The 24872-nt window shown below is 42.9% G+C and overlaps 1 protein-coding gene across 4 annotated transcripts in view; it reads left to right on the top strand.

Moving 5' to 3' along the window:
- Nucleotides 1-24872, top strand: part of RARB (retinoic acid receptor beta) — a 191404-nt gene that overhangs the window by 139077 nt on the left and 27455 nt on the right. For all 4 annotated transcript variants that reach the window (XM_074150291.1, XM_074150292.1, XM_074150294.1 and 1 more), the window contains one exon: nucleotides 6645-6786. In XM_074150291.1, the coding sequence (XP_074006392.1) occupies nucleotides 6645-6786 (142 nt within the window). The remainder of the gene's footprint in view (nucleotides 1-6644; nucleotides 6787-24872) is intronic.

Here is a 24872-nt window from a genome sequence, read left to right as displayed (position 1 = left end):
AGGTGCTCTCCACAAGCTATTGACATCTAACAGCATTTATTCATTTGTTTTTGCAAAAAGTTCTGCCTGTCCTGCCCTGACATACATCATCAGCACAATTTCCCTGCTTCCTGGCAGCGAGCCTTCCTTTCCTTATTGTTGTAGCTGCTTCCATTTTGTGCCGGCGGTGGTTTCCAGCCACAGTGTCAGACAATTAATTTGTTTATTTTGCAAGCTGTGACTTCCAAAGCGTGATAGACAGTGCAGACATCCCGGAAAAGTGCTGCACAACTGGGAATACGCTCATTTTAGCTTCCTTTTAGATAGCTGCTTTGGCAGCTTTCATTACTTCTGGGGTCTCATGTTCTGGCTGCAGCCATTTTACAGTGTCTTTTGTACTATACGGAATCACTTAACAGCATCTGCTGGAGCTTTTAGGTCTTTTATAAGCCTTTCTGTGCAACTCCAGTTGTGGAACTGCATGCTACCAAGGCCTTTCAGAGCATATTTTCCTGGTTAACAACTAAAAATTGTGTGTCTCTACCCTAACCTGACCACTGATCCTACCAGGACTTGGTGACGAAGGGGTTTTTGTTCCTTGACTGCTGCCACCTGTAATAAAAATACTGCAAACCACATTCAGTTTATGAATGTACCTGGGCAATTCCCTGGACACAGAGCAAAGTAGTTTTGTGCAGATCTCATCACTGAGAGAGACCTTAAATGTCTCTGTTGATTCTCCAGAGAGAGCAGGAATGGGATCCTTACCTTGTCTAAGTACACTTTACAGGCTTAGCAAGGACAGAGGGTAACCTGAATGATTAAAATAAATAGATTGAAAACAGACTGGGCATCACAAACAGATTTGTTTTTTTAAAAAAAGATTTGTTTTGTATTTGTGCAGCCCCTATTTCAGAATACTGCTAATGGCAGAGGTTTCAGGTATGTTGTGGGCTGGATCTTCTTTTTGGTTGTTACTGGTTTTTGTTTTTCCCTTCAGAGCTCAGTCAGAGTTTATAAATGACTGATAAACCATACCATAGAAGAGTCCTTTCTACTCCTTTGTTTCTTTTACGATAAAGTAGCAATACACTTCACTCAGAGGCTTATTTTGCAAATTTACCAAAGAATGGCCTCTAAATCTGCAGGAGTCATAGCTGGCTGCCTGTATTTGGGGGTAATCAAAGCTGAACCAGATGAACCGAGCAGGCTGTTCAAACAGATTGAGCTTGCAATAGCCCTTCTCTGCTGATTACCCTGTCCCTGGCTTGCACTGCAAGTTTTCAACTTGTAAGCCCACTACATCTGCAAATAAGATTTGGCATACCCTGTGCTGGCAAAATATTTTTAAGACGTTGTTGAGATCAAATGGTCCATCTCTTCATGCAGTGCCTATAACTAGAGCTCTAAATCATCTGACTTGCCAACATCATCTGCACAGTGAAGGAGAGGGAGTTGTATGGATTCCCTATCGGGCATGTAACGATAGCAGTTCACTCTTAACAATTTGGTAAGACTTCATAAGCTTAAACACTTAACATTATCTTGAAGACTCATCCTGAAGGGAACTCCTTTGTATTCAGATAGCCAGCGGCATAACAACATTCAAATATTACTGAAATAGTTAATATTCTCTGTGGGCACCACAGCCTGTACTGAGCTTTTTACACGCTCCTAGGGAAATACTGCGAGAGTAAGTGGTGAGTGGGATGAGGTGGGGTTTTTTGGCATTGTTTTGGAGTTGGATTGACTAAATAGGTTATTTAGTTCTAAGCAATAGACCTAGTAAACTGGGTTTATTTGCTGCTTGATACATATGGTTTCACATATCACTCTCTGCTTTCAGTGTGGCAGATAAGATATCAACACAATTAAAAGTGAAAAATAATCTGTCTGCTCTGCCAGTGGTGGATGCTCAGAGAACACACGCTGATACAATAGATTTCTGAATAATTTATACTCAGCATTTTTTCCTTGCACTCGGTAAATGAGGACGCCTAATGTGGCATGGTCAGAGTGATACTCTATCTGTCATCCATTAAGATAACAAGATTGGTGGGCATGGAAGGAGCATGGCGTGGTGCACAGAAAAGATGAGATTAAAAATTGAAATGTTTGTCCAAAATGCTCTGTGTAAAGGATGCCAATAAAAGGAGCTCAGAAGGACGGAATTAATTCAAAAGTGTGATTTCTGCAAAGCTTTGTTTGTCTTCACTAAAATAAAAACAGAAGATCCATGTTCCTTTCAAAGTTGTGGATAAAAGGAATATTGGAGCAAATCACTGTTCTGATAGGTCTTCAGTAGCTTTCTCTAATTTAAATGCAAGTACTTTGTAGGTGCTATCAAAAACAATTATATATGACAGTAATGCTTTATGTCTCACAGCATTGTTTTTTATATATTCATAAGGCATTTTAAATTACAAAGAAAGAAACATTTGTGCTTGTTTTTGGCACAGGAGAGTCTCATCTCCCATCACAGGGAGATGGACAGGATGCTAAAATGGGGTTGTTCAGTCTGGGGAAGAGGAGACTGAGGGGAGACCTTATTGTTCTGTACAAGTACCTGAAAGGAGGCTGTAGAGAGACGGGGGTCGGTCTCTTCTCCCAAGTCACAGATGATAGGACAAGGGGTAATGGCTTCAAGTTGCGCCAGGGGAAGTTCAGGTTGGATATTAGGAAACATTTCTTTACTGAAAGGGTTATCAGGCATTGGAATGGGCTGCCCAGGGAGGTGGTGGAGTCACCATCCCTGGAGGTATTTAAGAAACGTGTAGACATGGTTCTTCAGGGCATGCTCTAGTGTCCAAGATTACTGGTTTGCGGTGGGGTGCTGTGTGGGTGGGTGATGGTTTTTGGTTTGGTTGTTTTTTTGTTTTGTTTTGTTTTGTTTTGTTTTGTTTTTTGGTTTTTTTTTTTTTTTTTTTACTGTTGGTTGGACTCGATGATCTCTGAGGTCCCTTCCAACCACTACGATTCTGATTCTGATTCTGAAAATATTTGCATAAAAAGTTGCACGTGTAAATATTCAGCCAAACAGATTCCTTTCAAGGTGAGTGTATTACAGTAAGTAGTAGCTTGTTTTCCAAGAGCCAGTAGGTACTAGAAGTTGATTAATTTATAAGTAGTGGTGGTTTGCCGTCTCTGAAGTTTCTGACTTCTTAAGGTTAGGTTGCATTGGGATTTTCTTGGGTTTTGAAGAAGCTGTTGGGGTTGTGAGATCAGATGGAAGTCATTTGACAAAAAGCACTCAGAGGAAACTTAGGCCCACTTCTAACTTTGCTATTTTTAGTGAACAGGGCAGCGTATTACACCTGTGCTATCTGGAACCCAGCCTTGAAGTGGTTTAAACGTGCTTTTCTGTTTCATTGGGCAACAAGTGCCCACTCTGCCCATCCCTGTGTCCTGCAGGATTTTCTCTCTGCTGCGGGTAACCAAAGCAGGGGAGGTGCAGACGCCCACCGAGAGATGGACAGGACGCTGTCTGGTTTTTTTAGCCCAGTGTCAGATTTGGGAAATGTTTCTGGGCATGACCCTACTTGAAGTGCCACCCAAAACTTGTGGCTGTGGAGGCGGGTGGGGAAACCGAGCCCCAGCACCCAGCAAAGTGCAAAGAAATAAAATAACATTATTTGGGCATTTTTCTCAGCGCCTGTCCAGAGGAAAATTTAAAGATCAAATCTTTTTAGTGTCGTGTTGCTGATGTTTCAAAATGAGCTTGCCACAAGCCTTAGTAGAAATAGTATCCCACTGTTGTCTTAGAGAAAAGTACTTGAAGAGTGGGCACGAACATGCTGTTGAGAAACAGATCATTAGTTTTGAGCAGGACCACATTATACCTTTTTTCACCTGAATACCTTTACATTAACAACTTCATTTTTCTTTCTGCTTCATGAGTTACTCCAGGAAGAAAATCAAATACAGGCGTTAGAAAACAATTTGTAAAACAAGAGTCTAAGCTTCCACAATTAATATCCTCATCTGTATCTTTCACTCTGTGTAGGATATTGCCTAAGGGAGGTTAGGCTGTTGAAGAAACTGTTTTCATTTTGACCTGGAGATCTGCCTTTTCTGAGTTTGATCTTCTTAAGCCCTTTATATTAGTAATGAGTTCATGAATGCTTTTTACTTGCTGTCTGCAGAAGTTGGATCACCTCTTTCAGTTGGGCTGCGTGGTCACCTTCGTACGGTAAGGACTGAGACAGCCTACTCTGCTTTCCTTCCTGATGGGCTGTAATTAAACCCTAGGTTAAAAGGATGCAGAACCTAAGTCTAAACATCAGAACAACTGATCAGTCACTGGGTGCCATGAGCTACTGGTTATATTTTGGTGAAGTACAGATGTATTCGGAGGCTGTTTCCTCTTTTCTCAGTATTGGGTGACACTTTTGAATCTTGTGTTTCGTTCCAGTAGCGTCTGTGTCAGTAAAGCAGGAGTCTCTTGAGCAGGGATGCACAGCAGCCTCTGCCTTGGCACGTGTGCAGGCAAGGAGGAGGCTTTGGGGGCAGTGGTTTTTTTAGAATTACTCCAGTTGTTCAGTATGGTGAGACAGTTGCTGCATGAGAGGGTCATTTTTGTCCATTTGGGCCATTTTGTTTCCTGCCCTGTCAGGCTGGTGGTAGGAGAGTTATTCCATTGGTGACTGTGGGTGTTGATTTAGGTGCAGCACTAGATGAAGCTGGGGTGGCAGCAGGGGAAGCTACCAGTCTTGGCTTCCCTTACCTCTTTCTAACTAAAAAGTGGTGACCAAGTAAGCTGTATAGGGGCCGTTGAACCAGCACAGCTCACACTTTCCGTCCTTTGACTTAAATCAAAACAGATGCCATAGACTTCTCACAGTTCTATTTAGCATCCTCGGCAATTACCGCAGAGCTGGGCATTGCAATTCGGGGAATATCAAAGCAAGATAGTAGTAAGTGAATATTACCATAAATTTTCTTCTCAGCAAGTAAACAAATGTACACACACTTGCCATACTTCCCATTGCAAAGATTCAAGCAGTGTTAATGATCAAAAGTGTGGAATATAAAATAGCAGTGTTATTGATAACTTAAAAGGTTTTCATTGTCTAAACAAATAGCTTTAAATTCATCTTCTATGTCCAGTAGCTTAAGGAAAAGAAAGAAGTGAAGAGTTTTTACTTACCTCTTTGATGGTAGTACTAAGTATCCTCTAAATCAGAGGAGCTAACCTCAGGATGAGGCTTGCCTGTGCAAGAGAACTGTGCAGAAAACTATTGCCAGGGGTTACGTGATTAAGGAGGCATTTTTCAGTTCTGAGTGACTTTGAGATATTTTCATAACATTAGCATCTATAGCATGTTGGGTGTGCAAGGAATTTATGACCAGCCCTTACTGACTGTGCCTGCCCTACCACTCCCTGATCGTATGGCCAGAAACTCTCCCAGTTAACTCTGAACGACGGGGTTTTTGGCTTTTGAACTACTCGCGTATCTTCTAGGAGAGCCAATTTTATAGCTTACCATGATTGCATCTTTAGACGAATGCATTGTGGGCACAGAGCTATCATCTGCGGCATCAAGTTTACTGCATCCCTGTAGGGTGTAAACATGTGGCTGGTTGAAGAGTTTTAACCTCTCAAGCCCTCCAATAAATACTAAATTGCTAACTATTCTTCCATAATGCTACGGTGTTGACTGAAATTTGACCCTGATGCTTGCTGAAACGATTTTCAAAATCTGAGTGAGAAGGTTAAATAGTGCTGTCAAATTTCCAAATGTCTGTTGCAGAAGTACTTTCACTGAGTATCTGTGGGTTGAGCTCTAAAATGCTTAAAGTAATGCTCTTTTTTTTCTTCATTATTATATGATAGTATCTAAAGCTTGGTTTTTAGTGTAGATAAAGAAGTTACCTTGTTTTTTGCTTTTTTCCGTGCCAGCTAACCTTGCCATTTATGGCTGGTTTTCTCTCTTTTACTTGCTGAAGGAGGAATCAAGTCAAATGTTGTTCCTTAAGTATAAATTGGACCTCTAGTTCTCTTTTAATTTCTGTTTAAGATCATTGTAGTTACTTGATTATTTTCACAGCTGTATCTGAATAAGAAAAAAATGCTGTAATTGGCAACTTTTACAAGTTCACAACTCAATAACCTGATGCTGGAATTCTTCCACCTGCAGAAGCCTCACTAATTGCTGTAGGAGTTCCTGCAGCTAAGTGACCTGGGTTTCAAATTATTTCTCTTTTTACATGCAGCCTTCGAACTAGAGAATCTCTGCAGTAACAGAAATAGATGGGACCTTCAGGTTGAGAGAGGCTGTTGACTGTTGAATGCGTGGTTGACTTCCAAGCTGGATCTGATAGGAAGGCTGTTGTTTACCCAACTCATTACTACGTCCATAAGCCCAAACCATTTTTATTTGAGCTTTTTTGTAAAATCTAGGACTTCATTTCCTGAATGCTGTTACTAGTTCTGGTTTTGTTTATTTTGGCCTGAGGGTGCATTATTTAATTAGTTTTTATTTAAGAGATGAGTCTTATGTTGCAAGAAACAGTACTAAATTATAATAAGACTGAGTCTTTAAAGATGCCATACTCCAGCCATAACTTTGAATTTATTTTGTTATTTTAAAGCAATGTTAGTGTCTGTCTCTAAGGGTTATGGGAAACTCAAAAGTTCATTTGATTTCTTTTTTTCTTGATTTCAGGGCTTTTTCCGCAGGAGTATCCAGAAGAACATGGTTTACACATGTCACAGAGATAAAAACTGTGTTATCAATAAAGTTACCAGAAATCGCTGCCAGTATTGCAGACTACAGAAGTGCTTTGAAGTGGGAATGTCCAAAGAATGTAAGTTGTCTTCAGAAACAATTTATTGTTTGTCATATCCTATGTATATGTGGCAGTCCTGAGGAATGTGATTGAAGCCAGTATCTGCATTCATAGGCAGAGAAAGGAGTATGAATTTTGTACACAACTTCAGACCTGTACTTTACAAGCTTCTGAGTCCTTAACTTTGCAGTTAAGAATTTTTAGTGCCAACATGCACACTGTGCAGTGTGGTCACCTTGGGTGGGTGTGAGAACACCCAGGTAGGTAATTTTGCCAGGTTTTCTAAAAGAATAATCCCACAGTTACTTGTTTTAAGATTGGATTATCTCCCATCTGCTCTAGAGATGGCTTCTTGGGGCAAGGGTGTAAGGGGAACAGCACTGGCTTCTTAAGCTTGGGTTTCAGTCCTCCCTGGCTGGTGGCTTTGCTGGGCTTTGGGTCAGCCTGGGCTGTCATTTCATGAGGGCTTCCTGACAGGGCAGCAGGCAGCAGCCCTCTTCAGCCTTGTACCTTCTCCCTCGTGCCAGTGCAGGTGCTTGTACCAGAGGTTCTTCTTTTAGCTATAGGGCCAGTTTGTGCCATTTCACAAAACTGACGGTACTATCGCCTTGAGTCCTCTGTTCTTACTGTTTGGAGCCTTTTCGAAAGGTGAAACAAACTGGCAAATCCTCTTCTCAACCTGCAAAGCCAGTCAACCTGACTATGTAGAAGTGCTGCCAAGTGCACAAAAACCCCAAAGGATTTTCCTCTCCCTTCTTTTGTAGAAACCTTTGGTTTAAAAGTAACATTTTAAAATATTTAGGTAGAAATCTGTGATTTTTCTCTTTTTACAGTTTATTGATATCCCTGTCACACATGAAAATTTAGCTAAAAGAGCCATTCGCAAATCCCTATAGAGTAACGCTTCTGAAACTTTCTCATTTTTGATTGGAGTGATTGCAGTAGCAAAAAAAGTCTTTGGTGTAGTGATTTGTTTGATTGTTGAGGGTTTTTACCTCTGTCAATGATGTTCCTAACTCAGGAGGTCAATTCCAATAATAAACACTAAAGAAATTTGCAGTGTGTGCATAAGAGAGGGGAAAATTGCCCAACACCACTTTTTTACTTTAATTCACCCACAGGAGTTCCTTGGAGAGACACTAAGACCAGAAAGAAAAAAAAAAAATTGACACTGCTGAGACATTTATGACTGAACAGTGACTTACATCAGTTCTCATCCTTCCTGGATTGCATGGGACTTTCCAGTAGTTCCCTTCTCCATGCTTGGGCAGAATCTGAAGAGGTCCCAGTCGCACTGGCTCCTCCTGGTTGCATCCTGTTTCTCTCTCCCACCTTCTCCTTCCTCTCCTCTCAGAGGAAGAATGTTGGGGAGCAGAGAAAGAATTAGATACATCTTTAGGACCACTTTGCAGTGTTTCCAACTCCTTTTCCTGCAAATCTGAAATTGTGGTTATTGAAAAGGGCCAACATCAAGTTTCAAGCAACTGAGGGAGCTAGGAAGTTTTAGGATTTCTATGATTTCACTGCCCTTGTTGGGTTTTCTAGCTTTCTCAGGTGCCTGAAGTGCACTTACCTATACTTACGTCTAGATTTACTGTGGAGACCATAATGGGAGTAAAGGAGAAGGTAGGCTAAATATAAAGGTGCACAGAGATATAAGAATGAATGAAGAGGATTTTATTGATAGATATTTGACCACGTTATATATCTGTGCACATGAAGCTTTTTTCCATGATAGTACGATGCAGTTTGGAAGAGAAGAAAAACCACTTTTCTCACCTGAGGGCTTCTTGGTCTGGAATTCTTAAGGGTTTTATTGTTGACGTGAAGTAGTAATCTTATTAATGTAACGTCACGTCAGAGTAGGTTTTGGAAATACCAGCAGTTTTTCTAACATGTTAACCAGAGTTACTTAGGGTAAAGTATAAAGACTTACTGCCTTTCAGGTGATGGATTGTTTTCTCCCGTAGGATCGCTGGAGTTTTGCCAGAAAGAATTAAGGTTTTACTCTGCCTGTTTCCTTGGTGAACTGAGGGAAATTGCCCTTTGGCAGTTGCCTTTATCTCAAACCACCACGGGCACTGAAAGGGGAATAGCAGGTTGGAGGGGGAACAGAGGGTACTGGGGAGAAATGCGGGATATCCTCTGGCTGCATTTTTGTAGAAAGGGTTTGCAAAGGAATAGAGAAATTATTTTAAATGTCATCAGTTTGAATGCAGTGTGTCGTGTCTTCTGGGTTTAAGAACTAAGTCTGAAGTGATTCCGTGTTATCCCTTCCTAAACAGGAGCTTTTCATCTCTTAAGAGATTTGAAAAACTTATTTGAAAAACTCTTATCTGACCTTCTTTCATACATGTCTCCAGGTTTCAACTCCGTTTCTTTAGAAGTTTATGTAAACAAAGGCACCTTTGTCAGTGGGGTTTTTCTTACCAGACAGAGGTTTTTATTTTCCCCCGGCACCTTATTCACATTTTGGTTTTCTGTCTTCTTAACAGTTCTGTTACCTTGTAACATGAAAGCCTTGAACAAAAGATGGAAAAAAGTACCAGAGAAATCTCATAGGGAAACAAGCCTACAATGCTCAAACCAATCCCAAACAGGGAAGGTAATCATGGTGGGCAGCTGCAAATAGGAACCCCGTGGTCTGTTCCCAGGAGCTGAGGAGGGGTAAATGCAGAATTTCAGTAAACAGAATAATCTCTGCTTCAATGCTACAGTCCTGTGTTTATTTGTTCTGCCTCTAAAGGGCACGCAAAAGTACTTGCATATGCGACTCCTTTTGAGTTTAATGAGCGTTATACACAAAGGTGAGAGATGAGAACTGGCTGCCCAGCCAGTGTGGTAAGGTTTTAAGAGTGGAGGTACAGTGTTTTGGAAGAGAACAGGTACTGAGCATTTCTTCTATGCCTTTATCTAGGTTTAGAGAATGAAGTGAGATGATGAAGGAATGCACAAAATTTGCGTTTCTTTATAGGTTGTTTTGTTCGGTAGGGAAAAAAAAGTTATCTTCGACCCTATGTTAGTCCCCAGATCTGATCAAGAGAGGTCAATAACAAGACTGCCTCCAGGGCAGGAGTGGAGCTGTTTGCCTTGTGATAATATCTGCAGGACCCGCTGAAACTGGATCCCACTGGTGTAGGGATCGTCTTCCATTGTGCAAAAGTTTGAGCTCCAAATAGACAAGACAAAGGGTGTGAGGGAAACGACTTAGTGATGACTGTCTTATCATCCCACAACAGGGCAAAACACAGCTTGAAATAAAGCCCTGCTGCCTTTCATCTGCCTCCCCTCCCTTCAGAAACTGCTGAGCTTGTGTCCCTGCAGTCCAAGCTGCAGCTCTCAGTGGTACCAAACCTCCACCATCAGGTTTGGAGTTTGCTGTATGCCTGTCCCACGTCAGTTCATGCGTGGGTGCTCAGGAGCATGTAGGTGCAGCTAAGGCTCTGATCTCCACTCCAAATAATTTCTATCCTTCTTACCCTTCCAGCCTGTTAATTTTTTTCAATTGACGTGTAGAGACAAATGGTGATCACACAGGATTTTTTGTTTTTTTCACTGCCGCTGAAGTGAGAAGGCTACTAAGGCTGACAGTGGCTCATTATGTGATGGAGAGCCTTAGGAAACTAACCTTTGCTCTTCCTATTACGTGATCTCTAAGCTGATGTTGAGGCACCATCGTTGGCCTGACCCCAGGTGTCAGCAAGCAGCACACTGTTGCCTGGATGCAGGGACCTCGGTCCTCGGGAGCTGGCGAGGGGTCACGCGTACGGTGCTGCCTCCCACAATTAAGGGACCATGCGGGAAGCTGGGCAAAACTCTCAAACAATAATGGACTCTTTCAAGCAGGATGCTGGAACATACGCTTTGTAAGGTGAAGCCTGCCCTTAACAAAAACCTAAGATAGATTTATTGCAGGGTACCAGGACGAAAAAAATGGAGCTTCCTTCTGCCACAACCGCTCAGCTTAGCCCAGCAGCTCTTCCACTTCCATCCTCTTTTTACAGAATTTTGAGGCTGCAAGGACTGTCCCTGTGCTTGATAATCTGCGGGGTCCTCCTCAGACGCACACCCAGGCCATGCACTGGCATGTGGTGTAGAGAAGCCCTCTGTACTGGCATAAACCTTGTCTGCAGTGAGCTCTAATAGAGCAAAATTATGTTTATAAAGGCACAGAATTATTGTTCCAGATTGCTCCAGTGCACTGAAGCAATGTTCAGATTTGTAAATCTGCTTACAATTAACCTCCCTGGAGGGAGGGAAGGAGGAAGGGAGGGAATGCAGGGGAATTACCATGAAGTGGAGAGAATCCAGTTTTTGTGCTCTGTATTTGGGGTTTTTTTTAAACTTGCACAGAAATGTCTGTTACTCTTTGTCACAGACTTCAAAGTCTTATAATATTTAAACGTTCATGCTTCTTGGAACATATGATTACATTCTGCTGCTGAACAACAGAATGAATTGATTTGCTTATTTTAATTCTGGTTTAAATTGGCAACCAGGAAACATCAGCTTGAAGAACCGTTATGTTTGTATTTTTTATTTTGTATTTCTGTTTCATTTTCTTTCAGACTCCTTAGTGAAGTGCAATTCCATCTCCCATGAGTGGTTAAGCAGAGAACTAGTCTGTGTATTTGCGTTTGAGAAGTTCATGCAGATTCCACTGATGTAATTTTAAGTGAATTAATTAGCATGCATGAAATCTTTGTTTAGACGCTTTTACTCAGAACTAAAGGGGGTTTTTATTCTGTTTAGCCAGCAGTAAGCACTGGATTTAAGAACTGCTTCTGCTTTGCTACAGGCTAGATTTTTAAGTAGATGCCTAAATACCACATAGTGGCTGGGGGCTTGTTCAAAAATTCCAGCGTGGTTGCCTCGCCGGCTGACTCCTGACTCGCCTTGGCTTCTCAAGAGGCATGAACTAAATATCAGAGTGGAAATCACAAAACCCTGAATTCTGTTCTGGGACTAATTCCTCTCTCTAAACACTACAAGCTGATTAGACTAGTTTTCCTATCTTGAGAAGTGAAAATTATTAGTCTTTTTACAGGGGCTGGGAGACCTTGCATTGTAAATGCTTTGAAGGTGAAAGATGTAAATGGTGAAAATACCAATGAAATTAAGAATTTGAGTGTATCGATAGTGGGGGAACAATGAGCAAGCCTTACAGATCAAGGATTTTTTCATTTTGTTCATTAAGGTTGGGTTGGGTTTTTTCCAGTTGCCGATCAGATAAGAATGCTTGTGTTTATTTTTTCAGGCTGAGGAATTGGGAACTTTTAAAAGTTAACACCAAACACTCAATATCACTGATGGGGAGGTTTTTTATAAGATGAGGGCAAAGCCAACATGAAGGGTCTCCCTGCTACAAAAACCACAGTGCTCTAGTGTCAGTCTGTCCTCTGCCAGAGATAATGCACACTTTGTTATGCTGGGTGGCTGAAAATGATTTATATACAATTAAAATTCTCTTGTAGGGAGCTGAGTTCTACTTGTTGCACGTTGTTTCCCATGGTTAAACAAACATCTCTTGCTTTTCTCATCAGTTTGATGTCTTCAAAGAAGCAGATCTGCTTTTCTTTTCTCCTTTTGGGGTCTGCCTGTTGTGTTTTAGCCTTTCCCCCTGATTTCGCATGGCTTTCACTTGCCAGCTTTAATGTTTAAAGGAGCAACTTAGATTGAATGTTATTATTCATAATTTACTCTATGTTCTGTGAAGATGGTTATGTAATAGCAGTAATTGCATCAACTCACCTAATGAGCTTTCCCTCCAGTGCCATGTACAGCAGATTAATAGCCCATGAATTCATTTGCAGCTCGTTGTGTTTCAGAAAAGTATTTCAGGCAGCAATTAATAAACTGCTAAAGAAAATAACATAAAAAATGATTTTTTTTATTATGTTAACTCTCCAGCTGAACAATTTATTGGCACCTTTCATGATGCGGCTAAGTAAATTCTCTCCTAATTCCTCAAGCAGAGCATGATTAGTGAGCCCTGCTCAACTCAAGACTCTTTGGTAATTAGTCTGATCTTTATATCCTAAAATGTTAGGGAAAAGTATGAATAGCATCCTAAGGTTTGCTTTTTCTTCTGTTCATTGCCTTTCGGGCATTACGCAAATAGCTGTAACTTTAAACCATAACATGCTGGTGCTGCAATTTTTTTTTTTCCCCTTTCTTGTGTAGAAAACCCGTAATTGTGTAAACCAAGAATTGAAGACCCCAGCCTATAAACAACCCCTGGCACTGTTTCTGTGCCGCTTGTTGTCGGCTCCAGCGTCCTGTACCTCCCAAGTGGTGGGACTGAGCCCAGAGCAGGAACCCAGAGAGGGTCAGGGGGTGCTACTGCCCTGTAGGAAGATAAACCAGGGGTCAAATGCCACTGGGGAGGAAGATGCTGGGAGAAAGGCACAGAGAGGGAAGCGAGAGCAGGGAAAATCTTGTGTTTTGCAGCGCCAGAGGGAATGAGGTGATTGAAGCCGATGGGAGAAGAGCAGCAGCGAGATGCCAGGGCTGTGGCCACCTCCATGGGGGAAGTGTCTTGGGGAAGGGGGAGACACCGTTGAACATGGGCCATCTTGACAGGCTGCCCTGGAATTACTTTCTCCATCGTCTTTTTTTTTTTTTTTTTTTTTTTTTAATGTCTTTATCAAGTTTTTCATGTTTTACATCATTTCTTTTTCAAAAAAAAAAGTTATCTCTCCCCCCCCCCCCGACTTTAATCTAAAAGAAGCGCTAGGCCTTGGCTTGTCTCTAAAAGTAGTAAAATATATGTATTTAAAACCTTTTCCCTCATCTTGGGCTCTTGAGGACTGAGTAAGCATAAAGGGAATTCCTTCAATAAGCTCATACAGAGATTGATTACATGTCCTCAGCTGGAAGTTACATTAAGACTTATTCACTAAGGTATAGCTACCGTGGTGAACTTTTCATCGCTCTCTGCTGTCTCTATGACAACACGGATCCTGGCAGAAGTTACCAGGGCTCGTGTGCTCTCTGCAGCCTTTGTCTGCATCCATCAATCCTAGTCCTCAGCAACTGTAAACGTGTGCCTTTCTTACGTTTTTGCTTAACAAGGTGTTTTATTAAAGTTGTGACACTTCTAAAGTTATGCTAATCATTTGTACTGCAGTACCTGCCCATGCTCTGCAAGAGATGTGCTTCAAGAAAGGCAAAAGTGTCAATGAGATATTAGTGGACTTTCTGAACACCTCTTGAGCTTGTCCTGTGGAAGATATTCAGCTAAACGGCACAGAGTCCTTGTACAAGTAACTTTTCTTTCATTATGGGTGAAACTTGGGTATAACTAGAGCCAGTGAAAAGCGTAACGCACATACAGTCTAATTTCTACTTACACTCCAGAGAAGTACGTGTTACTGTTCAGTGGCTCTGCCAAGTCCTCAGACTTGATGGAACCCTTTCATATTTCAAGGGAGCACGTTTCATCAGAGCCCGTAGAGTGGCTAATGCCTGCCTGTTGATGCTAGCAGCTCAGGTTTCCTTGGCCATCCTGCTCTGCGCCACCTCCTCCGGAGCTCCGGCTCTTCCGTGAGGAGAGTTAGTGGCACTGACACAGGCAGAACTTCCCATTTTTTCATTTCACACCTTTGGGGATTTTTAGTGATCATCATGTGCTTTCTTCAGTCAGTTTCCCAGTAAAAGGCATTTCAGGTGGATGCCTCTTACAAAGCCACTTCTTACATGGATCTGGTTGTTTCTGTGGACTTTTTCTGTAGTTTGTTGTCCCCCACTTTGGTTCTGGAGTGTCTGTGGGGGACTTAAAGCATTATCCCGGATCATACATATAAAGACGCTGGCTCCATGTTGCCATTGCAGGGAGCCTTTGCCTCTTCTTGAGTTTAGTATCCCAACTGTTTTCATGGCAGGCAGAATCCTGGGCTATCCTTTCAGCCTTGCGCTGTGCTGGGCAACACTGCTGTAAGAGCAGATGGGAAATCTGAAGGTAGCCTGTCCCTGCCCCAGCCCATGCGCTCTGAAGCACAGGGTTGGGGCCACGCTTGCTTGGTCATGCAGATATAACTGCTGAGACCCCAATCCCATGACCTCGAAAGCTTTGTTTCAGAGCTTCCATTCTTCCTTTATGCACTCAGTTCACTGCTTTGTATTCCGCATTCGGATCATTTTCTTGTTCGGGGGCATGGGGCATCTTTGATGCCTCTCTTTCTCCTAATTGCAATTGCGCCATGCAGGTTGTGCTTTCTATACTGGCACCTTGTGGTTTCTCTACTGTCTTTTTTCCTCCCTTTGAATGCATTTATTAATTTTTTTTTACTTTGGGATGTTGAATCTGAAGGATGGAGAAATGTCGATGAGATAAATATCAGTCTGGGAACGAGCAAATTGCCAATGTCCTGGGCCTTGAAGCTAAACATGGCTTATTTGGTTGTCAGGCCAACCTGAAAATGTTATCTACAGTAGCCAAGGTTCATGAGAAATGCAGTAAATTGTTCCCAAGAGTTCTGGGAAGTCTGAACTGCAGCAACCCGAATGTGCCTGAAGAACTCAGTATCAGAGGAGACACGTATTTGCTCCTTCCCCTTTAGAAGAAACATATGTGAGAATGTGTACATCTTCCTGATGGTTTATGTCTGCAAACTTACTTCTTTGTTCTCCTAGTGATCACTTTGCTGGAGGTGGTCTTGGGTAGGGTTAGGTGCCTCTGTAGAAGGCAAAGCAGCAAAGCCCATGGGGGCCCTTCTGTGGAGAGCAACTTCCTTCTGTGGAAGATAAAAAGCAGGCGCTCGGAATCCAGTAAGCTCTCAAAGACGGTTTAGGAAGATCTCTACATAAGTAGATGAGGCCACGGATTTCCCTCTGCTGCTGTCAGGCTCTTATGGCTTGCTTTCATCCGCTGTATGAATTGTTAGAGCAGAGGGAGTTTTCCATTGCCGTGCCTGCGATAAGCCGGCTGACACGTTGCAGCTCCTCCTGCTGGGACGCTGGCCCTAGGACTCTGCTCTAAAAATAGCCTCGATTTGTTTTCAGTTTGACTTGGTATCACATGCTCAATTTAAAATACCTCGGAACAGTTAATCTCCAGTTCTTCAGCTCTTGCATGGAAAGCGTACAGGATTTTTTAAAGTTAGATGGCATACAAGTGGTAGAAATAACACCCTTTCTATCCTAACTTAAATAACACTGCGGTTAATGCTAACAAAAGGAAAGATAAAGGTTGTAGAGCGTTGGGATTTTTAACTTCCTTTGGCCCAAAGTGAACAGAAATGGTTTTGCACCCACTCACCTTTTTTCAGTACTTGTTCGCATGCTTGCACGTCTCTGAAAGCTCTTAAATTTTTAAAAGTAAATCTTAGGAAAAGTGTCAATCAGACGGCAGCTCTGAAACTGACTTTAACAAGTTGTAGCTTAAAGCCCTACAGGCGGTGCCTGTGGCTGATAAGCATTTAATCAGCTGCAGGATCGTTTCTCAGTGCCGTGCATCCGTAACCAGTTGCTTATTGTCGATACAAACACATTTGGTGAGTAAATGTGAGGAAATTGTCTGACTTTTGGAGACATTTACCTGAATTTCAGAGTTAAAGCTAAGTGGAATTCTTCCTTTCCCCTGGCAAAAAGTGCAACAGAAAGCAAACATGCTTTTAGTTGGATTACAGGCATGGTTAGTCATCTGACAGACAGTTTTAATGGAGTCAGAAAGACGTGCTGGGGAAACATGCTGACCTACTTTTCTTTCTTTCTTTCTTTCTTTTTTTAAACTTTTAAGCAAGTGAAATGTTAATTTAAAAACTCCCCATAAAGTTAGATTTTGCTGACAGAGCTCATTTTGTAACTAATTTATTTACACTTCTGCTTGGGGTATGATAGATGGTTTTGGTAACGGAATTTCATCAGGTTGTTTTTGTTTCTGTTAGGAAATTGGGTTACATCTGAGAAATCCATGTTCTTCCCCCTTTCCAGGACAAAGCAATCGGCTTCAAGTTAATGAATGATTTAAGTCCAATCCTCTGAGGGAGGACTTTACAAACCATTTAAAATGACAGACTAACAAAGCGTATTACATTTGTTATCGTTTTCAATGCATTATATTTTTAAACATTTTTTGCCTTTAAACTTGTGGGAAGAGGAATTACCAGCAGATAGCGTCATGCCTTTTGCATTTGGGATTGTTTTTTCCCATGTTAAGTAGGTCGATGCTCCACCGTCAGCGTTTTCTTGGAGGCAGAACTCGGTGTATTTAAACCTGGGGAACTCTTAACCGTAAAAACTTGAGAGCCTGGAAAGATGCATTAAATTAAATAGGAAAACTTAGCAGTGAGGGTGGATTAAAACATCACAAACAGAAATACTAAATTGAATGATGCTGGAAGCTAAGGGAAAGCTTTTTAAAAATGCTGCAGGCATCACCGCACTCTCTGCTTCAGCAGCGGGCACGCATGCAATTCATCAGATGGCTCGGGGGTGCCAGGGTGCTGCCTCTCTGGCAGGGAGATGTGCTTTACTCCCTTGGCAGCAACAGATAGTTTTGGTGAAGACATCACCGTGTGGTTGAAGGAGCGGGAGAGGTCATCATTCCTTGACTCACCAGTCGATCTGGAGACGCTGTTTTCACCTGCTCTGTCTCCTCCAATTTCCGTCATTAGCAGGTTTCCCGCTGTCAGTCAGCCCTGATGGAATGGGTGCTGCTGCAAATCCTTTGCTTCTTCCCATCTCTCCTCAAAAAAAGTTCTGCTTTCTTTGGTTTTATTTTAACTCCCAACTAGCTGATTACAGTTTGCATTTTGGAAATAGTAACACGACGTAAGAGAGGTGGAAGAAATGGAAATTGCCAGGAATTGCAGGAGTTTATGGGGAGTAGTACTATTTTTCAAAGAATCCACAAGTTATATGTGCTTTTTTGAAGCATAGTGCTTTTACTTGCTTTTGTATGTTGTGTACTTTTAGAGGATGTCCCAGTGGCAGAGTAAAGATTGAAATTTATTTTTTACTATTTTAAAAATTAGGTGTAAGATGTTTATTTTGGCTAATGCGTGGGAGTTTTTCCTACATCTCCAGGAGACTGAAGTTGGCATTGCAGATTTTAGCCATTTTCTAACCTAGAGACATCAGTAGAGGAGGCGTCAGCCAAGGAAGACACATCTGGAGTAAATGAAGGTCCTTATGTGATGAGCTGCTGCACCCTGTGTGTTCACCATCCCTTACTGCACTGTAGCTGTGTGAGCTGCTCCTTACATACAAGGACTGTCTTCCTGTTTTGCTTTCCATAGCATTTCTGGGTGACCCATGGCATGATTTATTTTCATTCTAGTGGAGAGACAGTGGAGAAGAATGCCTCAAAAACCTGTCATTTCTGAAATTTTATCAAAGTGGTTTTTTTCTCATACATAGGAATCATTGATACTGGAAGATGGGCAATTAGAGTTAGTGAAGCTCAAGTTGCTCTTTGGTGTTAATGGTCTGCCTCTGTGGGGCAGGGAACAAGCTGGGGCTCTTGTGCTTCAAATTAGATGTCTCATAAAGATGGATGTGGAAGTCCAGAGCTCAGTATGTATTTGATCTCGTAGTCTACATGTTGTACATTGCCACGCCGTCTGGTTATCCCATTGAGGAGCTCAGGGATCAGACCTGTATAGTCCAGATCCCTGTAATAACTGCCATGGAGCACATACTAGTTCATACAAGCCTTTTGACAGCTGCCTCCTACAAGAAAAATGCTCGATTGGCCCCTTTCTGTAATTTGGAAGAGAAGCTCAATGCATACTTTTTTTTTTCTCTTTGGGTGCCTCTTCAGGTGAACACTGCTACTAAATCAGAACACCCAGAAAATAATTTTAGGCTGAAAAGAGTGAGAATAATAAAAAAGAAAAAACAAAGGCAAGAAGAGAGTTGATACTAAGTTAAAGAAACCCCGTTATGTTCAACCCGCTCCCGTAACAGAGTGAAAAAGTACACATAAGAAGAAATATTTTATACGTTTAATTCTGCAGAAGGCTTAAATCCTGCTTGTCCTAAAAAGAACGTCAAAGCCTGTTCTTGGCAACTTTTTTGGTTGTTTTCTAAGTCAGTTACAGCTATTCACATGTTTATTATGAACATTTTTCCTACTAGAATTTTAAGCGTGGCAAGGCATGAACGTACACAAAACCATATTGACACATGAGCTGCCTCCCACAGGGCATGCAGTATTAAGCCCCATGTGTTTTGGGGTGTTCTTTTGTTGCTGGGGGGGCACTAAGTGGGGGGATAACCCTCTGGTTAATGGGCCTTGCAATAACGGAGGAGGAACATTTTAAAATATTCTCTGGAAATCAGGATGTGGGAAGAATAAGGCAATTAAGAGGAATCACTAGATATCCTGTCTTAACAGTTTATTATATTTTTTTTAATGAGAATTTAATCTCTAATGCTGTGTGATGGATTAGAAAAGAGGGGGAGTCAGGCCTCTTTCTGTGCATACTTTTATATTTCCCCTTCATTGAACATTTTCTCTGGGCAAATTGTTTAACTTGAGCTGGTTAGAGGTGTTGCAGCACAACAGAGCTTCGCTGAAAAATAACGCCGGGTTGAATCCCAAAACGCGGAGTTGTCAGCATCGTGTTGTGTTCAAATTTGCACAGTCTCGGGATGAGTTACGAGGGGGGCCGGGAGCAATCCTTGTTGGCTCCTGCCCTCCTCGCTGTGTGTCCCAGGCCCTGGCGGACTTGCCTGTGCCGTGTCTGCTGCCTGGCCTGGGGCTGTGGGGCAATCTTGCAGCTGGTTGGGGAGGTGGATGTTCATCGGCTCTTTCAGGAACTGAGTAAAGCTCTGCTTTTGGAAATCTGAATTTTCAGCCAGTGCTTCCCACGGAGGCTGTAGCTCAGGGCCTTCTGTAAATGCGTCTTGCATTAGGCACTTGCCACACTCTTGGAGAAGACCATCCTAGCTGGAAGGAGGTACCAAACCTGTGTATGATGAGTTCAGGGTCCAATCCCACGCTGTTGAAAGATGTGAAAGATTTGTCATCAGCATCAGTGAGGCAAGATGGGGGTAGAAACCACAAGCAATGCCAGTTATTCCTATGCTGGGTAGTAGTTTGTAATGTCAACTGGGGACCACCACCCTCATTTAGGTAAGGGCCAGCTGTGTGTGTTGTATTCAGATGCCTTGCCCCAGCCCTTGGCTTCCCTTTCAGACGTCATCTCACGTCCAAGTTGCATCCTTTTGTTTTCATAGAGAAGTCTGGGAAAACTAGGTCAGTTTATCCAAGTAGAAATTATTATTTTATTGAGTTAACTCTGTGGTGACCTGCTGCCTGTTTGCCTTCTCAAAATGAACTCTCTTGTGTGCAGTAAGGCTTGCACTGGAAGTTGCAGAGGCCTCGGTAATCACTTTGATTTCAAATCAACAATAGAAAGGCTGCTTTTTTTTAGTATCTTGCTGCTTCCCGGAAACAAGTGTCTGTCTGCTTTGCTCCTTGTATGATCACTAGATCAGGCTGGTCTGGTGTGCTGTGAAAGCACTTAATGTATAAAGGTTATGTGCTGGCTTTACTGGGGATATTTAAAAGATCTTATGGAGAAATCAGGATTTGATGCTGCTTGACCCTGTCTGGCAGAATTAAGCTCTTTAAGCCAGTCCTGTAGTTACTAGCACGCCTTATTTTTAAATAATCTGGTCCACTTACTCCTGCTTACTCAGAACTTAAGTCCCAGACAAGAAAGCAATTTTTTTTTTTTTAAATGAAAGAGTCGTTGGAACATATTTTAAAGAACTTCTTTGGCATTGTACATAAAAGATAAAATATATCCAAATAGTCTGATAATTAGGTGCAGGCTTGTGGAGTGATTCATGTCATAACGTGAGTGCTGAAACAGCTGAGGTTGCTGCAGGTGTGTTAAGGGAATTCGACCCCCTAATGCCACGACGCTTCTGCCGCTACATAAAGCAGAGGAGTACAGATGTCGGGAGAGCCTGCATTAATAGATGAAAAGCAGTATTTCTGTGTGTGAATTATGGATGGAGCGGTGTTTATTAAACACACAAGCAACAGCCTTTGTCTCCCAGATGCATTTTTTTGCTTTGAAGAGTGGTGTTAAAGCCTGCTGCCATCCCAGGCACAGAAATCCCAGGCGCAAGCTCTGGCTTCGACTGTTGCAGGTTAAGCCCTGCTGGGGCTCGACACCTAGTTACGCCATGCACGGGCAGAAAGGACGTCCTGCCCGAAAGGAAAACCCTGGGATGCCAGAGGCATTTCAGGTGCCGCATCTCACCAGTGTAGCATTTCGAGGTGGGCAGTGAGATAATAAAGTGAAGAAACTTGTTTACCTGTATCAGCTGCCAGCTTCAGCAGGGATTTTACGGGAATCTGGGGATGATGCCAGCCCGGCGCTCCCGGAGCCTGCTGGCTGGCTTGGCTTGGCCTTCCCAAAATCCTGCAGATGGAAAGAAAAAGATGTCCCCTGACCTCACTCCTTTCTTTTTCCTTAGGTTACAGCTTGTGAGAAAAGGACCATGTAATCTTAAAAAAAAAAAAAAAAACAAAACATGTACCCCACCCCAACAACAAATTTGCAGATTGTTTATTCCGATTGCTCAGCTTTTGGGAAGGGAGAGGAAGCAAACATCACGCTAAAATGCAGTCGGATGCAATAGTATTGTTTCAGCATGTTATTTTACCATTTGATAAAACCATCCTTTTAGTATTGCGGCAAAACAATTTTAATGACAGGCACTATTAATTAAAAAATCAGACTCAGACCCAGCTGCAGACCAAACCCCACCGGCAGGTGCCGATGCATGCTCACCAGCTGTGTTGGACCACATATATATGTGAGGCTTAAACAGTAGATTTTATGGCTGATCTTCTGGTGCTTTTAGATCCACCTGGTTAAGTAACACAGTTCTTCCCTTCTTTTGCTCCCAGGCTGCCTCTCCTGATGGAGCAGGTCATTCAGTGTGCACTTGCAGCCCAGAAGGCCAATCACATCCTGGGCCGCATCAAAAGAAGTGTTGCCAGCAGATCCAGAGGGGTGATTCTGCCACTTTCCTCTGCTCTGGTGAGACCTCACCTGGAGTACTGTGTGCAGGTCTGGAGCCCTCAATGTAGGAAGGACATGGACCTGATGGAGCGGGTCCAGAGGAGGGCCATGAAAACGATCAGGGGGTTGGAGCACCTCTGCTATGAGGACAGGCTGAGGGAGCTGGGGTTGTTCAGCCTGGAGAAGAGGAGGCTCCAGGGAGACCTAATAGCGGCCTTCCAGTACCTGAGGGGGGCCTACAGGAAGGCTGGGGAGGGTCTGTTTACAAAGGCCGCAGTGACAGGACTAGGGGCAATGGCTTTAAGCTGGAGAAGAGCAGATTTAGATTGGGTATTAGGAAAAAGTTCTTTACTATGAGGATGGTGGAACACTGGAACAGGTTGCCCCTGGAGGTGGTTGAGGCCCCTTCCCTGGAGATATTCAAGGTGAGGCTCAACGAGGCCCTGGGCAACCTGGTCTAGTTGGGGGTGTCCCTGCTGGCTGCGGGGAGGTCGGACTAGATGACCTTTGGAGGTCCCTTCTGGCCCGGACCATTCTATGATTCTGTGATTTGGCTCCAGCCAGCCGGGAGGTTGGGCACAGCTGGGGAGCCATGTCCCCCCTGCCCACCACTTCAGGAGCCAGCGCTGGTACCTCAAGAGCTGGAAATAACCTCCTGATGTTAATTTTTAAAAAATTTTTTTAGTAGTAGGAGTATCAACAAGCCTTTGTCCTTAAGAAGGAATTTGCGCAAGCTTATAATGGCGTGTTTTCCATGTTAGCTTCAGAGGAATAGGTAAATAGTAGCTGAGCTATTTCTTTGCTTTTATTATCCCTGGCCTAGTGGGAGGCCAGGGCTGCAAGCTGCCGAGGCTGTAACGCGGGCGAACGCTGCGATTCAAGACTACGGCTCCCTTTCTTAAAACACGCCGGGAACAACTGTTCCTCTGCCTTCATGAGCTCAATTTACAGTTACGGGAGGCAATGAGTTCTTTGTGCTTGATGAAGTATGTGGCGCACGCAAAGCCTCTTCAGATGTGTTGTCAGTTGGCAGCTCGCTCGCTAGATGCACCTTTACACAATTGCACAAGGCACCAGGAGGTACAAATGTGAAATTTAGCCTTGGGGGCAAAACAAAGAAATGAAACTTAGATATGAACGCGGTATTATCCATCTGCAGATACAGATATTAGACCTGATCTCCTACTACGTTACTGTAGTTTTACACTAATAGGGCTCTGCTACGATCGGTGGAGTAGCACCACTACAAGACAAAAACAGCAGTGGTGAGAAGTTGGGGCTGTTATTTTGAATTCTGTTAAATAACGTAGGATTGAAGCCTGTTTGGTGAAAGCCAAACTGCATTCCCTGTATGAAACCAGCTGTAAGAAAAGGCAGAAATGCAGGTGCTGTGCCATCTTGGTGTTGCTCCTGGACTTCTGCTCTTCCTTCTGGGGAGCCATTGCTCTGGGAGCCGAGTGGCCCTGTGCGAGCAAAAGGAAGGGGTCTTCCAGCTCACCTCTTGTTTTTCTCCCCTGACAGAATTGTAGCCCTTCCATTTGCTGTCCCCTAAAGTCTGTTTTTGTTGTACATAATCAGAAAGCCTGGATTTGTCCCATAGCTGAGACTAATTCATTACATTGAATGGATGTCCTTATTATGGAAAGTTGTTTTGTTGAAGGAGTCTATTTATGGCGCTGTCGGGAAAGAGGCTGCAATTTGTCATGGTAGGTAGCTTTCCAGTTAAGTGAAAAGCAAGTCGTGTTCTTCTCCTCCGTGCACGATAGGGTGAGGAATAAAATACCTGCAGCAGGCTGAAGTGAACGAAGTGCCACAGTCGGGCCAGGAGTGCAGTGTCTGGTCTTGGTGTACAGCCGTGCGCTTCCCTGGCCATCAGCGGTCCTGGATAATGCCCAACGAATTGATGACTTTGGATAACCCCAGCTTCTCCTGGTTGTGAGGCATCGTACTACCATGACTGCCTTCTAAAAGAAATTAATGTAATATCTGTAGATGAGTAGACTGATTTACCTTTTGGTGACCCTGGAGAGAAAGGTCAGGTTTGGGGTATTTTTACCTGTAATCGGTTATCCATAAAGAGTTAGTGTATCAGGCTTCAAGATTGTAGCTCAAAAGGGCAGTTGCTTTGATAAGGTAGCTCGAAAGGGCACTTGAACAGCTGAAATCAGATGAGACAGGTTTAATGGCCTCTTAGTGACTTCTGACTGAAAGTTCAGAGTTTGAAATTTAGGGATTTTTTCTTTACCCAGCCTGTGGGAAAACAAATGCACTATAGCTTAATAGAAATTTAATTTCAGGCTTAATATTTAGAACTGTTTTTCAATGGCTGTATATGGACTTGGTCACTTCAGCTGTAAGGAAGAGAGAATAATCACATTGTGTTTGTGGTCTTGTGTATTTTTAGCTAATGTGTTAAGACACTGCAATTCCAGAAAAGCCGTCCTTCTGTTCCCCAGAGTATTTCAGTTTAACCAGCTGTATGCAGAATTTCATCCAGACTACCACAGGAGCTACAAGTAAATCCACTGGGATTTTGGAGCTGAAATGGTAGACAGTAAGCACAATACTTCTTTTCCCTGAGGGTTTTAGTTTCTTGTGGATCCTGCCGTAGGCTGGCACTGGGCAGTGGGTTACCCGCAGAAGCCCTGTGAGTTTGGGAAACCTCTCAGGATGGAGTGATTGATTCCCAAAGCTCCTTTGTATTCCTGCACTGAGCCGGGAAAGGGATGACTGGCAATATCCATCGGGTGATGCTATTTCTCTGCAAAACCTGTTGCAGGTGGCATGGTAGATCTTAATAAAAATTGCAGGTTTTACATTTAGAGTAAGGAAGTGACCGATGTAATGCAGAATACTAAGAGAGATGGGGCAGGGCATGAGCGAGGAGGGTATGACAGATGTGTAGATTAATTCAACAGCAGCACAGGATGCTCAGGGACATTGTGGGACCTGCCTGTGGAGATGCTTCATCTCACAGATGGGTATTTTTGGCTATATTAAGTAACTTGAGGTGAAATACAGATGGAAACATACCAGTGAGTAAATTTTGTCATAGTCCGTGGGCATGGCTAGGCTGCTTCCTTTGCCGGGTGTGTTGGTGGGCCTTCATGGGAA

Source organism: Numenius arquata, chromosome 7 (assembly GCF_964106895.1).
Source record: "Numenius arquata chromosome 7, bNumArq3.hap1.1, whole genome shotgun sequence".
Taxonomy (NCBI): Eukaryota; Metazoa; Chordata; class Aves; order Charadriiformes; family Scolopacidae; genus Numenius; species Numenius arquata.
The sequence above is the reverse complement of the archived record's forward strand: the minus strand, read 5'-3'. Positions and strand labels throughout refer to the sequence as shown.